Source organism: Balaenoptera borealis (genome assembly GCF_965194805.1).
Source record: "Balaenoptera borealis genome assembly, chromosome: 20".
Classification (NCBI taxonomy): domain Eukaryota; kingdom Metazoa; phylum Chordata; class Mammalia; order Artiodactyla; family Balaenopteridae; genus Balaenoptera; species Balaenoptera borealis.
In genome coordinates, this window is record NC_138879.1 from 25986723 (window position 1) to 26003398 (window position 16676).

At 52.3% G+C, this 16676-nt stretch overlaps 1 protein-coding gene across 4 annotated transcripts; it reads right to left on the reverse strand.

Annotated features, from left to right (window-relative positions):
• Positions 1-1752: 1752 nt before the first annotated feature.
• CDK5RAP3 (CDK5 regulatory subunit associated protein 3) lies at positions 1753-11510 on the reverse strand. Of its 4 annotated transcripts, none has more exons than XM_082371824.1 (14): positions 11387-11510; positions 11100-11145; positions 8857-8988; positions 8475-8575; positions 8063-8111; positions 7216-7394; positions 6854-6990; positions 6546-6690; positions 6052-6162; positions 5265-5343; positions 4603-4691; positions 3079-3284; positions 2180-2351; positions 1753-2089 (listed from the first exon to the last, which is right to left on the reverse strand). In XM_082371824.1, exons 1-14 carry the CDS (start codon positions 11390-11392, stop codon positions 2024-2026), a joined length of 1518 nt encoding a protein of 505 aa, XP_082227950.1. In that variant the 5' UTR covers positions 11393-11510; the 3' UTR covers positions 1753-2023. The 4 variants fall into 4 exon arrangements, with proteins under 4 accessions (XP_082227950.1, XP_082227953.1, XP_082227952.1 ...); XM_082371827.1 differs by having other exon boundaries at positions 11363-11461; XM_082371826.1 differs by lacking the exon at positions 11100-11145 and having other exon boundaries at positions 11387-11491.
• Between the last annotated feature and the right edge of the window lie 5166 nt (positions 11511-16676).

A 16676-nucleotide genomic window follows, 5' to 3' on the forward strand; every position in this document is an offset into this window, starting at 1 on the left:
GGAACCTAAATGCAATCAGAGTGATGCTCAGGGAAATCTGGGAGCAGATCGGAAAGACACAGAGCTGCCCTCCTGTGGGGTCAAACAGCCAGGTGGGATCTTCAGTGCCATAGGGTGGTCGGGAAAGTGGGACCCAGGAAGCAAAGCACAGGGTCAAAGCCAAATGGGGCTAAAGATTCTGGAGAATAAACCCAATGTTATGGAGTCAAAGGCTTTTAAGAAACCAGTTACGTGAACCTAGGGGTTGAGTGGGCCTTCGTTTCACCAGATAAGCAGTGAAATGAGCCCAATTCCTCTGAGAGAACAGTCCCCTAGTCCCACTGCTTACCAAGGTGTCCAAAATCTGCTGAGAAAACTTTCTATTAAACCCACTTCCTGTCCTGCAAAGATGGCCAAATTTCAGCACATCCGACGTCCCCCATCCGCCCCAGGCAGGGCAGAGAAGGCAAGCAAGGCACTCCTCTGCGAGGGCAGAAGCAAGAGCTTTGGAGGCCTGAACCCAGCCTGCCATGGTCACATGACCACAGGGCTTCTCCCCAAAGTCGGGTGCCAGTAAGCAAAGAGCCCATGTAATAGCTGGTGATTGGATGAGGGACATTAGAGTGGGCAAGCGTAGCATGCCTCGGTGAGCTGGTGGCAGCTGCAAGGAGCAGGCCAGAAGGCCAATGGAGCCAGCCGCCGAACAGGTGGGCCAGGAGGTAGTGGACATTCTCTCAGAGAGAAAGGGACTGAGAGACGCAGACAGCGCCCCCCGCCGAAAGCCTTCACAGCAGCTGAGGGCAGGATGCAGCCCGCTCAGGCCCCTCGATGTCCTTCTATTCCAAGGACAGTTTTACCTCGACGTTCCACACCAATATTTTTCCATCTTCAATTCCTAGACTTTCAATCCCCCCAAAAGGAGGGAGGTGAACAGGCAAAGATTGGGGGGAAGCGATGGGCTGACATTAATTGATAGGAGCGGCTTCGAGCAGTTCATGCCGCCTTATCTCTCTCTCCTCTGGATAGCGTGTGTCCGCTGGAGTCCGCGGGGTCGGTGATTAATAGGGGCCATCACTCACTGTCCAGGACGGCTGAAAGGCAGCAGGGAGGGGGCGGCCCTCCCCAGAGCTGAGATAACAAGCAGCAGGAATAATGAGTGGTGTCACTCCACTTTTCATTTTGATGGAAAGTCATTACGGGAGTCAACGCCAGCGACAAAGAGCCATGAATCAACTGCTCTGCTATGAAATTAAAATCGAATTGCTGGCCACCCCCAACCCCTATCCTTCCTGGGAAATGGGGATGGGTAGGTGGCCAGGGAGAAGGGTGCTAGCCTGGGGTGGGCTCTACCCAATCACAGAGCAGCCAGTTATGGGTAGGAAGTGGACAGGCAGCTTGTGAAGGTGACAACTCCTGTCTCCACCTTGTTTATCAGACCCTTCCTCCGCAAACCGCATTTTCCCTCCGCCTAGAGGTAAGCTGTGATTAAAAGGAAAATACAGCTTTGCTGGCTCCAACAAGGCTGCCACTTGACTGCTCCCCTTGGGCTTCTGGCCTGAGTGGGGCAGTCTGGGCCTGGCTATGGAGAGAAAGGGGCCCAGCTGACTCAGCTACCCCAGAGCCCCTTGCTGAACCATTTGTAGATACTAATCGGGCCCCCCACCGGCCCCCCCGGCCACCAGAAGCAAAGAGGAAAAGTCCCCAACCTGGCACTCCACAGGATCAAGAACCCCATGCAGCCTCAACCCCAGGCCCGGAGAACGGCACTATCAGTAGTGAAACAAGAGTCCCTTCCTCTTTTATTAAGTCCAACTAGATAATGAGAAAGAGCAGAAGCTGTGGTTTGAGGCTGATGGGTCACAGGACCAATTAAGACAGCTTCTTGCAGAGAGTACAGTGAGTGCCAAGGTAACCATCTGGGTGATGGTTCCATCATGGGGCTTTCCGTCCTCCAGTCAGCCTAGTCTCTGGCTGGGAAGGGCCCCTGGCTGTCCCTCCTCCATCCTGAAGGCTGAGAAGACAGGCAGGAAGAACGGGGAGCGTGTCACAGAGAGGTTCCCATCAGGTTCACGGGGCGCCCATTGTACCTTTTCGAAATGTCAGCTTCAATCTGAAAGACAGTGATACAGAGTGGGCAGGAAGCAGAGACAAAGGGACCTCATTCTGCAGCAACTGGGCGGGTTTGCCTTTCCTGTCTCACCAGCTTCTGCAGCTCCTTGGTCTTCTCCAGCAGCAGGTCCAGCTTGGGCTCCAGAGCCGCCTGCTCCCGAAGGGCTTCCTGCTGCTTCTGCAGCATCAGCTCTTTCTTCAAAACCAGCAGCTGGGACTGCTTCAGCTTCTGCTGGAGGAGCTCAGTCACTCGGTCCACATACCTGGGCCGGGCACTCAGGTAAGGGTTCGGTGTTGCTGTGCAACCTGGGTGTCCCCATCCAACTGCTGAGGCTCAGGAAACCAAGTCTCTAATTGACCTCTCAGCCTCCACATCCTTCAATCCTTTCTTGCAAGGAGTACCACTCCCGCTTCCCCATCCTACAGGGGAAGCAGATTCTGCCTGCATACCTCAAACCATCCCATCTTGCCCCAAAGAGAACCGCCATCCCCAGTTGGGATGGTGCAGTTATGGGAGGAAGGGATGAGGTCTAAGGGGTCATGGAGATGAGGAAACAAGGAGTCATGGCTGGGGCTTCCCTGGTGGCACAGTGGTTAAGAATCTGCCTGCCAATGCAGGAGACACGGGTTCGAGCCCTGGTCTGGGAAGATCCCACATGCCGCGGGGCAACTAAGCCCGTGCACCACAACTACTGAGCCTGCGCTCTAGAGCCCGCGAGCCACAACTACTGAAGCCCACGTGCCTAGAGCCCGTGCTCCGCAACACGAGAAGCCACCGCAATGAGAAGCCCCTGCTTGTCGCCACTAGAGAAAGCCCGTGCGCAGCAATGAAGACCCAACACGGAAGGAAGGAAAAAAGGAAGGGAGGAAGGAAGGAAGGAAGGAAGGAAGAAAATACATTTATAAAAAAAAAAGGAGTCAGGGCTGCCCGAGATGGCAGGGCCCTGCAGCATGCCCTTGAACAGCCCAACAACAAGGGGAAAGCCAGACCTTGGTGAGGCCATGATCATAAACAGGTGTTGCATTCGAAGACTGGTGAGCCGGCCAATCAGATCCTGCAGTGCCGACACCATGGTGACCATCTTTGCTTTGGTCTGGCCCTGCAGGATGGCTGGAGCCAGCTGGAACTGGCTCACGGACAGGATGTCTGCCTCCTCACTCATCTCCACTGCTCTCTGGGACAAGAAGATCTCAAGCTGAGGACAGAAGAGGATTTGGTTCAAACCGAGAAAAGAACTCAGAAGCTAGGCCCTCAGGCTGGTCAAAATGAAGAATAAGGTGAGGGTTAGATTCTGGTTGAGGAGCAGTTATTTCCTCTGAACATTTTTATTGCTAAAAACTCACCAACTATAACGTGGGAGTTTGGGGCAGCCTCCACCATCACCCTTCAGTCCCTCATTGCTGTCTCAGGCCTTACCTGGCCCTGGACCCCTCTCCTTCCTCCCAGGCTATGGGGCACATAACTACGATGCAGAGATTCAAAGGGTTCTCTCTGCCCAGTGAAGGTATTTTCTCTCCATGGGAAGAATGAGATTCAGGGAATAGGAATCCATGTTTGAGAAGCCCTGGATTAAGAAAAGGCTGGGAAGAATCTGAGAACCAGCCACATATCTTGTCACTTTTATTGGACCACGGAAACTTGAACTAGACTGGTGAGGACAAGGCCTTCCATGAGGCCCTCCCCAGCCAGCAGGCCACCGAGAAGTGGACAGACCCAGAGATTAACAAAGACAAGCCCCCCGCTTCCCAGTCCCAGAAAGAAGATCCGAGAACACTGGCTCCTTACTCTAGGTTGCTGGATACTTTAGCCACAGGAATGATACTAAAACACAAATGAGAACATGTCGCTCCAAACCTCCAACAGCTTCCCAGTTCCCGCAGAGTAAAAGCCAAATTTCCGACTCCCTTCAACTCTCTGGGCTCTTCTACTTCCCCCAGCTCCCCTGCTCAGCCACAGTGGCCTCCTTGTTCATCACACGTGCAGGACACCTCCCACCTCAAAGCTTCTGCGTTGCTCCCCTTGCCTGGAAAGCTCTTCTGCCAGATATCAGCATGGCTCTCTCTGCACCCCCTGCAGGTCTTGACTTACTGGTCACCTTGGCAACAAGACCTTCCCTGACCACCAACATAAAACTGCAGCCCTTCCCAGTAACCCCATCTCCCTCCCCAGCTCTCTTTTTCCATGGCACTTATGTTAACACCTGACATACTACATATTTTACTTGTTTGTCTTGTTTCTTGTCTGCCTTCCCCACTAGGATATAAGATCCATGAGGTCAAGGACTTTGATTTGTTCACTGCTCAGCACCTCAGACAGTGCCAGGGGCTTAGGAAGTACATGATAAACACAGTTGAATGAATGGGGGAGCATCCTAATATGTGAGTCCCTGCTCCAGAACAAGGAAAGTGCTCAGCACCCTTACACAGAAAGGAAGGGTCAAGTAAGGTATCTGGAGCAATGCCGCCTATGCTGGTGCCAGGCCTCCCCCCTCATCACCATGAGGACAAAGGTACCTCCATAAGCTCATCGATGAACTGATTCCGGGTCTCAGGGTATTCAAGAAGTGTCAGAGCATCTGGGCCCCTAGCAACACCTTTGGGAGCTGCCAGGAAGAGAGAGAAGTGATATAGTTGCTGAGGACTGGAGAAGACTCTCAGTTTGAGAAGTCTTGGTGGGTTAATATAGACACAGACACTGCACTAAGGCCACTTCCTGTTCCAACCCAAGTGGGAAGGGTTACCCTTTCCCATTTGTCTCAGCCCTAATCAGGCACTAGTGCCAACCCAAGTCTGTGAGGAGGACCACAGAGCTGAGTTCCAAAGAATGGAAAGTTCCTTCGCTCTAGTGGGCGTGAAGTCTCATCCTGCACTGCCCTCTAGTGGCTCAGATCCCTACTCTCAGCTTGTGGGGAGGGGGGGCCAGGTCAGGCCTCAGAGCCTATCAGCCCTCTCGGAACCTCCCCAGAGAACAGCTGACCCACATCCAGTATCCAAAAAGTTGAGAGTTTCTAGATTCAATTTTAAGAACTTCTCTCTATCCGCCTGCGCTCACATCATCAAGATTTTGAAAAAACAGGTAAACGTCCGAGAAGCCCAATCTTGGCAGTGTACTTTTTCTTTGCTTCTGGAGACACGGGGGCAGGCTCTGCCAGGGCTGCAGGGAGGGGTGCACTCACCCTGGGTTCCGGCTTCCAGCACGGTGATCTGCAGAGCAGCAGCATCGTCTCCCCAGTCTATCTCATCACCCCCAGCTTCCTGGGTGGAGAGTAAAGAACCCCAGCAGTGTTGGGAGAACTTTCCCCAGCAAAGGGAGCCGGAATAAACCAAAGCCCTCAAAAGTTCAATGACGGGGCTTCCCTGGTGGCGCAGTGGTTAAGAATCCGCCTGCCAATGCAGGGGACACGGGTTTGAGCCCTGGTCCGGGAAGATCCCACGTGTCGCAGAGCAACTAAGGCCGTGCGCCACAACTACTGAGCCCATGCGCCACAACTACTGAAGCCTGCGCTCCGCAACAAGAGAAGCCAACACAATGAGAAGCCTGCACATCGCAATGAAGAGTAGCCCCCGCTCACCACAACTAGAGAAAGCCCGCGTGCAGCAACGAAGACCCAACGCAGCCAAAAGTAAATAAATTAAAAAAAAAAAAAAAGAAAATTGCTCTAAAAAAAAAAAAATTCAATGACGGCACATTGCAGCCCTGATGGAGGTGGCAAAGATGGCACTATGGGCCCGTGCATGTAGGTACCACCTGCCTATATCCCCATACCTGCCCCGAACACCAGAAGAAAGAGGTCAAACCTCTGATATGTCACTTTGGAAACTCTGCCCCACACTGGACTACACCTGGTCCAAGAACTATGAACTTCATGTGATGTCTTTAAAGACAGAGACAACACTTTTCTTATCACCAAAGCAGCAATCACAGAAAGTCCTCAGAGAGATGGACCGAGAGGGCATCCTAACCTTTGAGTCCGATTCCAGGGAGATGCCCCAGTCAATTCCAGCAGCCTGGGCAGAGATGCCAGAGTCAGCCCCTTCAGACGCCACCTCCACCCCAAAGTCGCCCCAGTCAATCTGGAAGGGGGAAAAAAGTGTTAGCTCGCAGAAGATGGGTGAATAAAGGGGGATGCCTTCCCCTAGGCCTCAGCTGCTTCAGTAGGGAGTGCGCTGTTTAAGCATAATGGCCTCCAAGTTTCCAAAGGAGAGCCCATCTTCAGAGAGCTCAGGGGACGGAAAGGGTCCCAGTTCAAAGTTGACCAGCTTGCTGAGCCTCTTCAGAACTCATCTATTCTCTGGTCTCAAGAAAGCCAGAAAAATAAAGGGGTAGGGCCTTCTGGGCCCTTCCACCTACAGTTTCTCTCACAGGAATACACCTTTCTTCCCTCTGGACTCTGAATTCAAGTGGGGTGTGGACGGCGTAGGAGGGGAGGAAGCGGCTCTTACTAGGCCTGTCTTACCGCGTCTTCTTCCACCTGCTCAGGGGGCTCCTCGAGGTGCGGCCGCTCCACCACCGAGGGCTCCGTGCCCGTCCTCCACTCATACACCGTGCAGTTCCCCCGCGTCTGCACAAACCGTAGCATCGGCAGCACCTGCTCTGTGGGGCTGCAACGGAGCAGGCAGCTGACCTTCCTGCTGCCCACTCATGAGGCCAGCATGGGCCCGGCCTCTCAAATGTCACGTGGGGAAAATACAAGTGGAGAAGAGAGCACCGCTGGGGAAGTAGCTAAACTGTCCCCCCCGCTGGGGAGAAACAGGTCCTCGGTACCTTTCACACACAAACCCCACACAGGCCTGGTACAGGTCGATGGCTTCCCCCAGGGACTGGGCCGCCGCCCCAATCTCAGCCAACTGACTCGGCAGGTCTTTCACCAGGGCCAGCAGTTCTCTTTGGACGTTGTCCCCCTAGAGAGGATCCACGAGGTGGGCTTAGACAGAAGTGGTGGGAAGCAGAGTACAACAGATTAAAGAATACGCCTGAAGATTAGAGACAGGCAAGAAAATGGCCTGAGAAGGGCCCAACCAGGCGGAGAGGGAAGCCCTTCCCAGAAGCAAAGGCGTTGGGCCCAGGAAGACAGACAGAGGCCCCAGGTGTCCGTCCTCCTGCCACAGCAAGTACCCGCCGCTCACCGTGATGCCATACTGCTTGCACGAGTGGTAGAACTGCTCCCGCATCTCGGCAGCCCCCGCCTGGCCCTCCTCCTCCTTGCGGCTGTATTCTTGCTGCAGCTGCTGGCACTTGGCGATCTGCTTCTTCAGGGAGGGGATCTCGTAGGTGACGTTCCGAACCAGGAGGCTGGAGAGTTCCACTGAGAAAGAAAGGCCCAGGAAGTTCACCCCAGATCTGCACACCATAAGGCAGGCATGCCCCAAGGACACGCACAAACATACCCTAGTTGGGTGGCGAAGAGCACGGGGTTGGCCTCCCAGCTCTTCCCCTTCCTGGCTGTGGAACCTAAGACAGTCATTTAACCTCTCTAATCCAATCCTCAGCTACAAAACAGGAGCAATAATAGTTATCATGAAGATCAAGAGAGAGAATCCATATAAAACACAAGTACGATTCCTTGCATTTAGTAGGTGTTCGGTCAATATTAGCTATTATAATTATTTACACTATTAGAAAACACAACCCAAACTACAGTCAGCCCTTTAGTTACTCCCTCAGGCCCCTGATACAGCTCCCAGGACAACCCGTGCCTCTTGTGCTCAGTGGAGCACAGGGGTGCAGAGGGAGTCGGTCACCAGGAGGTGCGGGTGGAAGATCTGCACACACCTGCTTGGCAAATGCCCACGACCTGCCTGGTGGTCATCCTCCTCCCAACACTCTTCGTGGAATTTATTTTCCCACCTCACAGACATCTACACCCCAGCCTCTTCCCCCACGTGAACTGTGCCTCCTAGAAGCCCACTGTCTCAGAACTTGGGGAGTGGACCTCGCCATGGACACTGGGACTCCTGGGCTGGGCCACCTTACCTAGGTAGGTGTTGTCCTTCTCATATAGGGCTACAATCTCCTGCCAATCCTAAGAAAAGAAACAGGAAGTGGGCCTGAACAGCACTCAGCAGCCGCTGAGTGCATCCCAGCTCAGTCCCCCAACCGGGAGGCTCTCCCAGTCTCTGCATCACATCAAACTCCTCGTCCTCCTTCATAATCCTGGCTGGACCACCCACTTTATTTTAAGAGTGTGGTGCCAACAAGCGATCCCCAAAGCAAATGTAAACCCAGGGGTAGGATCTACTTTTGGCATAAACTGTGGGGACGGAGAGAAAGTTGAGGCAATATTCCATGTAGGCGTCTCCACTGGATCCTCAGCGAGACCAGACAGGCTCTGACCCTCTGGACTGGAGGTCTCCAGCTGCGTGTTACCACCGTCGCCCACACTTGCCTTCATTCGCTGTGAAGAGTACCGGCCAAAAATATTTTTTGTGGAGGCTTCAGTGCCTTTGAGAAGCTCCACAATTCTTAGGCAGTGGAAGTAATGAATGTCTGGAAAGCAAGGGAGAACAAAGACTTTGAGAATTACAATGTCTTCCCCACCCACTGTGGCCACCACGCATGGCTGACTCACGTATATGCTAGTAACTTTAGCAGGCATAGCTCTCCCCTTCATCATTTTGTGTTGAAAGAAACAAGCATCTATACCCCAAATAAAAACCTCTCTTTCTTTAGGGGTCAGCCCTATGGCTATAGAAAAGGGAGCAGCTCAGCTGATATATACCGCCCCAGGAAAGAGGGGGTGTCCAGTAATGTAGCCCCAAAGCACTCACAGGATCCAGAGAGCAGCTGGGCGATCTCTTGGCTCTCTGGCATGTCCTGGATGGCGGCATTGATCTTCTCTCGGATGGTCAACACCAGACTCTGCCATTTCAGGTTGCAGTGCCTTCTGTCCACCAGCCAGTCTACAGGAGAAACACCCGAATCACAGCATTCCCATTCCCATGGCCAAAATTCCATCACTGATTCAAGTGAAATATGCTAAGGCACTGGCTAAAAGTTGTATTCATATTGGTTAAGGTGTGGGGGTCACGGGAAGATGGGAACGAAGACAGGCCCAAAGGAATGCTTGGGGCTAAACAGACTCCGGCAACCTGACTTCATCCACAGTGTGACTTTTATAAAGCGATTGCCTCAACACAGGGACAAAGTAAAACTTTAAATTGGTCCTGACATCAAAGTGCCAATTTGGACCATATTCTCCATGATGTTTTTGCTTCCATGGATAATTATATCTTTCTTACTGACAGCAGACACTATTCAACTTCCACTTCCTTAGGGCTGGGATTAACCATGACAATGGAAAATACAAGATAGTTATGCCAAATACCAGATGAATGAACAACTGCAAAGCCCCTACTACCTACAGCGCCCTAAGGACTAGATAACACTGGTCTCTTCTTACCAGTGAAGTACCATCCTGCACACATGAATACCCATGTGACTGACCTCCTGGATTCTGGGCCCAGATCTGTGTTTTTAGTAGAGGGTATAGGTGGATAAGAGCCATGTACATTTCCTCAGTCGGAGAGAGCTAAGAGCTAGACTTTGTGGTCAGATGGTCCTAGCTTCTAATTATCAACTTTCCTGGGCAAGTCTCTCAACCTCTCTGTGCCTCAGTTTCCTTACATGTAAAATGGGGATGATAAAGATACTGAGTACAAGGGGGAATGAAGGTAAAACACTGAGCGCTGTGTCACATGGCAAGGGCTCAATGAATTGTAGTGATCTTCATTTTCATAATGTCAAGCACATAAAACAGCACCTTGTATAGAATAAACTTTCAATAAATGGTTGTTGTTTTATTGGTCCTTTTCATGACATCAAGAGTGTACGTGTGCTGAAGAGCTGAGAAAAATCTGCAATGAAACTAAAGAAGCTCCACTAAGTGGCCACCTTGCCCTTGTTAATAAATCTGCCAGCTGGTCAAACACTGAGGGCCCACATTAGTTATCAGTTATATTCCCTCCACTGTAGTCCTCTAAAATCTTCAGAAAGAAAAATTCTGTAGACGTCACAGTAGTAGAAGCAAAGAGATGAGGCAGATGTCATCTTAATGACAAACCAGCATCAAACAATTAATCCAGGGCTTCCCTGGTGGCGCAGTGGTTAAGAATCCGCCTGCCAATGCAGGGGACACGGGTTCGAGCCCTGGTCCGGGAAGATCCCACATGCTGTGGAGCAACTAAGCCCGTGCGCCACAACTACTGAGCCTGCGCTCTAGAGCCCGTGAGCCACAACTACTGAGCCCACGTGCCACAACTACTGTAGCCCGCGCACCTGGAGCCCGTGCTCCGCAACAAGAGAAGCCCGCGCACCATAACGAGTAGCCCCCACTGGCCGCAACTAGAGAAAGCCCACGCGCAGCAACGAAGACCCAACGCAGCCAAAAATAAATAAATACATTTATATATATATATATATATAAAAACAAACCCAAGAGCTGTGCGTGGCCCTGGAGGGGTCAGAATGAAGAGGTCCTTCCCTGGCTCTGAACTGGGGAGGAGGTATATAGATCAGATACAGATGGCAGGGAGATGGCCTGGCCACTAAAAGGTTTTTCTTTCCAACTGGATCTATGTCCCTCTTCCTCCTAAAATCAAGGGGAGATGGAACCTTTTTTTTTTTAAAAAAAAGGTTTTTTTTCGGCATAATACAAAAAGCATAGATACTGGAACCTGACAGACTTAGGTTCTGCCTAACTTCAGATCTGCCATTCAGTAGCTGACCATCTTTAAGGTAAGCCCTCACCCTCTCTGTGCCTGAAAGATATGATTGACAACACATGTTATAAACGTTAAAGTAGAAAACACAGGTCAAGTACAGACTCTATGTCTGTTTCCTTCCCGCTCCTCTTAGCGGGGCAATCCGGCCACAGATGGGCGCATAGAACAGGGCGAGTGGTCAGTGCCTCAACAGGGGCCTTGGGACGTCGGGGCTCCAGCTGTTGGTGACAAGGGGCAAAGGGGCCAGGGCTCCCCCTGACAGCTGGCTGAGCGGAGGTGCCCCCTCCTACCGAGCAGTTTGCTGGTCTGGATGTCGATGGGCACGTGCTGATGGTCCTGGCGGGAAACACGGCGGGGAACGGGGCGTGAGTCCTGGGTGCGAACAAGCCACTCGCGCGCTCATTTCACCGACCCAACCGCCACCCTGCGGGGCCAGCACGACGGGCCGGGGAGGGCCGCACGCCGGAGGGAGCCCAGGAAGCAGGTCAGGGACGGGCGGGCTGAACTCAGTTCAGGGGTCCCAACCCAGCCCCTCACCTCCCCAGCCCCTCACCTCCCCAGCTACTGTCCCCCCCACCTGCATCTTTCCTCCACTTCCGCTTCCGGCCGCCGACCCAGGCCCGCCCCGCCTACCACTAATCCAGTGGTGGTGTGGCTGAGCTTCAGTTTAGGTCTCCTCCGGCCACGTCACCGCCTTCCTCAGAGCCAATCGGGGCGCGCGCTCCACCCGGGCTTCAAGCCCCACCCACCCCGGGGCTCCGAGTGGCTGAGCCCGGGAAGGGCGGGAGAAGAGGAGACAGCCAATGGGAGGCGCGAGGCGGGCTCACGGCCGTGGAGGGGCGGGGGCGCCAGGAAAGGGCTGCAGTGGCGACGCGATTGCGGCAGGCGGCGCCCAAGAGCCGATCCCGGCCGCTTCCGGCCAGGCAGGAGTAGAGCCCTCTGCTCAAGGATTAACGCGTCTGCGGACAAGGTCCTAGCGCCGCCCTGAAGAACCTGGAGGTCGTTAGAAATGCCTTCTCTCTCCTTGCCTTGCTTTACCGTCGATCGATCGATCGTAGTTTGAAGGTCTCTTGTGGCACTTGTCACACATTGCCTTCTCAGTTTATGTAATAGACAAGTGTTGAACACCTGCTATGTGTTGTGTGATTAGGGCAGGGATGGGGAGGGAGGAGGGTCAAGGGAGGCGTCCCAAAGATAACACCTAAACTGAGTGTTACAAGAAGAGCGGCAGAAAGAGGGTGATGTGGGAGGGGTGTTCTGGGTGGAGGAGACTGTACAAAATTTTGCAGGCCACAAACTGCAAGGGGGTGCAGGGAAAAACAGGCAGGCAGGACTAGCAAAATAATTGGCGGGGTCCAGTGCAAAATTAAAATGCCCTTGTTAAAAAATATGAACTGCAGAGGTCTCACACGCATGAAGCCGGCCCTGCAGGCAGGCCAGCCTCTGTGCCGTGAAAGGTTTGAGGCACAACAGACTGTAGAGGTGGAAGGGTAGTATCGTATCATATCATCTCACGAAGGAACTTGGACTTCACCCCTGCAGACAGAGGGGAACCATTGGAGGGTTTTAAGGGTTTGAGCCTTGAGACAGGAGAGACCTGTACAGATTGACTGCAAAGAAGATGGATTCGTGGGAGAGAAGACTGTCAGGAGGTTATCATGCAGGAGTTAGAGCCTGACCTGGGACAGAGGCATGAGGAGGAAGAGAAGGACTGGATTTCAGAGATGTTTTGGAGGAAAATGGACAGGACTTGGCATTTGATTGGCTGTGTGGTTGGGGGACAGCAGGATGACACCTAGGTGGTTGGATGCGAGTGCCTCCACCTAAGACAGGGATGCAGGATGCTGAGCAGGGGTTGAGGAGGAGGGCGTATCAGCTTTGAATTTGTGGGGTTGGTGGCCCTGGGAGACCCCCAGGTGGCAAGTGTGCAGGAGGCACTTGGGTCTGTAGCTCTGGAGTTCAGGGGACTGGGGATGCAGCTTTGGAGAGCCGTAGGCTGACTGATCTGTGGTCCAGGTGGTGGCTGAAGCTGAGAGAGGGCATGAGATTGGGCAAGAAGTGGGGAGGGTGAGGAGAGAGGGCGGGCTGGGGATCTCACAGGGCTGGGTATGCCATTTTGCATCCCTCCCCTTCCAGGTTGTTAGCTCCTCAAGGGGGTTCTGCCTGGGTCTTTCTAAATGACCCCCCACTCCCACCCCCCCTGCCCCGTCTCATCACTTGGGACTTAGTAAATTTTTTATTGAACTGTGTGATGTGATAGGGCAGCGAGAAGACCTAGATTCCTGCCCAGTGAGATCTTGGACCATTTCCATAAGCTCTCTGCCAGCCACGGTTTCCTCAACATGGAGATAACACCTATCCTGACCATCTCAGAGTATTTCTATTTACAAACCTAAACAAATAAACATACTAGATGTACGTAACTCTTTATAGCTTACAACATGCTTTCATAGATTTTTCTCATTATCTGCAAACTGTGTGGGTGTGAGTATGTGTGTGTATGAAACATTAATCATTATTTTTATAGAATGGGTTGAAAGACTTCCGTAAAAATGGTTCATAGGGCAGAACTAAGGGCCTCTTCAGGGCTCTCTCGTGGGAATTTGGCTCCCATCTTAGAGTCCTGACTCAGGCTGTAGGAATTGCCGGGGCTCCCCCATGATTAAACAAACACTTACCGGGCTCCAACTATGTGTTCCTGGCTCCCCGGGACATCCCAGGAAGCATGGCCCTGCCCTACCCTCAAGGTGCATCTTTCCTCCTTGAACCAACAGGCAGGGCAGGGCAGGAGGAGTCTAGAAGGCCCAGCGCTGGTGGGTTGGTGGAGGCAGAGACCACCAGCACTTCACCTCCCCGCCCCCGCAGCACCCCGGGTGGCTCATGTGGGGCAGAAGGATGTTTGAGAACAGCTCTGCCTGGCTGCTGGCCTCAGGGTGGTGGCCCCGGAGAGCGTAGGAGTGTGGATTTTGCACAGTATCTGCACAGTCTGTCCTTTTCTGAGGCCATAGAGAACCTCAGGGCCGATGGGCAGATAAGCACACAAGTGGTCTGGCATCCAGGGCATCGAGGTCTTCGGGACTCCCATCATCTGGAAAGTGGCAGGGAGAGGCTGTGAAAGGCTTCTGGCTGTGAATCTCTCAATTCTCTGCTGATTTAGCAGGTGGGGGTGAGGCAGCACATAGGAAGGTGAGGAAGGATAGAGCAGGCCTGTGGCGGCTTTGGACAGGAAAGCACAGAGCCCCAGGGTGGTATGTATGCAGACTGCCTTGGCATCCTTTGTTGTTGTTGTTTGTTTGCTTATTAAGCGATAGTCATGTGCCCTGTGCCTGTGTAGATCTAAATGTTTTACAAGCCTTATCGAATTTGATCCTTCCAAACAAACCTTATAATGTGGGTACTGTTATTAGGCAGATTTTAAAGGCAAGGGAGCCAAAGCTTAGGGAATTAAGTAACTTGTCCAAGATCATAGAGCTGGAGTTGGTGAGGCTGGGATCCAAACCCAGGCCTGTGTGGCTCGCCAGTCCTCATTCTTGTTCTCCGTGGGATGTGGCTTCTCCGGCAGCCCTGCCTGCTCCATTCAAGCACCACAGCTCGGCCACCACAGGCGCAGGCCTCTTCCTCCCTCCTCTTTGGCCTGATTCCCACTTTCTCCCCTGTGGTTGTGTCAGACACTTAGCACCCTCACCCTGGCAGTCCCTGCCCTTTTCCAGAGTTCTTTCTTACCACGCCCCATTCCGGGCAAGAAGGCCCATTACTTATGTTCCTGCAATATCCATAAAAGGAGGGCTTACCCTTGACATTCAGACATTTATCTACCATAGGTTTACGACTTTATGGTCCATGTCTTGTGTGTGTTTGCTCACAGCCACACTGACTGTGCTGTGTGTGTGTGTGTGTGTGTGTGTGCACGCGTGTGTGTGGTGTATCTGCCTGCTGGGCTGAAAGCTCTGGAAACTCAGCCTCCTCAGCTGGGCCTCTTGCTGCTTACAGTGTAGTCTCGGGGTTGGTTTTTTCAGTCTGTCTCCGTAACTAGTCAGTGAGCACCGTGTGGGCAGGGAGTACAGGCCTGTTCATCTCTGTAACCCTAGCACCTGGCATGACACCCCATGTTGAGTGTCAGGTGCTTGATGGATGCTTGTGAAGGAAGGAATGAGAGAAGGTGCCGCTGGTGCAGGAAGGTCTTTAGTGATGAGTGGGGACCATGATCACTTGGTCTGGGGGGCGGGTTGTGCATTCTCCAACTCTATTCCTCACTTCCCCCCTACAGCTCAGGACTTGGAGTCACTTGGAGTGAGAGGGAGGAATTTGAGGCGAAGATGTCAGGGCTGGTTGGCTTCACGAGTTAACACAGGCCAGAAGGCCTATGAGGGCCCAGTCAGCTGGGTCGTCCTCTGGGGCCAGTAATTGCCCTATAAACCCTGGCCACTGTGCCCTCCCCATCCCTTCACCTTTGTTAGTCATCTGGGGGAAAACAACTCACTGGGTGGCTTCATGAATTGGGTCCAAGGTTTCATCTTCTAAGGATGCCACTGCGTTTCATTATTTCATTATCCCCATCATGGCAGGTAGAGGGAATCTGCTCTTCCAAGGGAAGGAAAACCAAGTCCACTGCCAAACCAGTCATCTATCAGCTTCCTTTCCCATGCAGTTCAGTGTTAGTTACCCTCTATTTGTCAAGCACTGTTTGCCAAGGTGCTGGGGACCTTAACATGAAGACATGGTCCCAGCCCTCAAAGAAAGTGATGGTATGATGTGTGAGGGGCCCACCACATTCTAAATCCCGTGACAGCACGCCCGGAGCCTAGCCCTGTGTTCATATATAGTAAGAGCTTAAAAAATCCATACAAACAAAATAAGAGGGATGCTCGGAGTGCTAAGGGGACAGAAAGGGGGAGTATCCAACTCAACTGGGGGGTAAAGGCATGGGATGGGGAAGGAAAACTATCAGAGCAGGCTCCTGGGAGAGGTAACGCTTGAACTGAGTCTGGTAGGATGGGAATGAATTGTGGTAGAAGGGAGAGGACAGAGGAGTGGTGTATAAGTGATGGGTGTCATTCTAGGAAGGGGGAGTAAATAACATGGATAAAGCACATAGGTAAGAGAGAGCATGACTGTTCCAGAACTTTATTGTGGGAACATGGGATGTTTATAGAGAGAGAAATTAGGTTGAAGAGATTGGCAAGGTGAGAGCATGAAGAATACTCAGATCCATGACAAAGGGTTGAAATTTAATCCTGTAGATCAGGGTTCCCAACCAATAGGCAGCAGACCCCTGGAAAGCTATAGAATTGTGCAAAGAGTCCAGGAATCCATAAATGCAGTTGTATTATTTTGGTGCATGCTAGAAGGACAACAATTGTATGGGGAGGTGGAGAAGTTTTTCTATGTTGAGAAAGGATGCTTTCAGAGAACAGGATACCCAAATGACCAATACATGTATGAAAAGATGCTCAATCTTACTAGTAACTAGGTGTATAGTTAGCTAGGGCTGCTGTAACAAATTACCACTACCTAGGTGCTTTAAAATAACAGAAATGTATTCTCTCACAGTTCTGGAAGGCAGAAGTCTGCTATCAAGGTGTCAGCAAGGTTGATTCCTTCCAAAGGCTCTGAGGGACAATCTGTTCTGGCCGCTCACCCAGCTTCTGGTGGTTGCAGACAACCCTTGCTGTTCCTTGACTTGCAGCTGCATCACTTCAATCTCTGCTTCTGTCGTCACATGGCATTCTCCCTGCGTGTTTCTGTCTCTCTCCTCCTATAAGGACACGAGTCCTTGGATTTAAAGCCCGCCCTAATCTAGTATGTCCTCAGCTTAACTAATTACGTCTGCAAAGACCCTATTTCCAAATAAGGTCACACTCTGGGGT

Excerpts from the sequence above, each read along its gene's own strand:
- CDK5RAP3 (XM_082371827.1), bottom strand. The coding sequence starts at position 11,392 with ATGCAGGTGGGGGGGACAGTAGCTGGGGAG. Across the intron at positions 8,989-11,099 it reads CCAGACCAGCAAACTGCTCG|ACTGGCTGGTGGACAGAAGG; the intron begins GTAGGAGGGGGC and ends TTTCTCCTGTAG. Across the intron at positions 8,576-8,856 it reads CCAGCTGCTCTCTGGATCCT|ACATTCATTACTTCCACTGC; the intron begins GTGAGTGCTTTG and ends CTTGCTTTCCAG.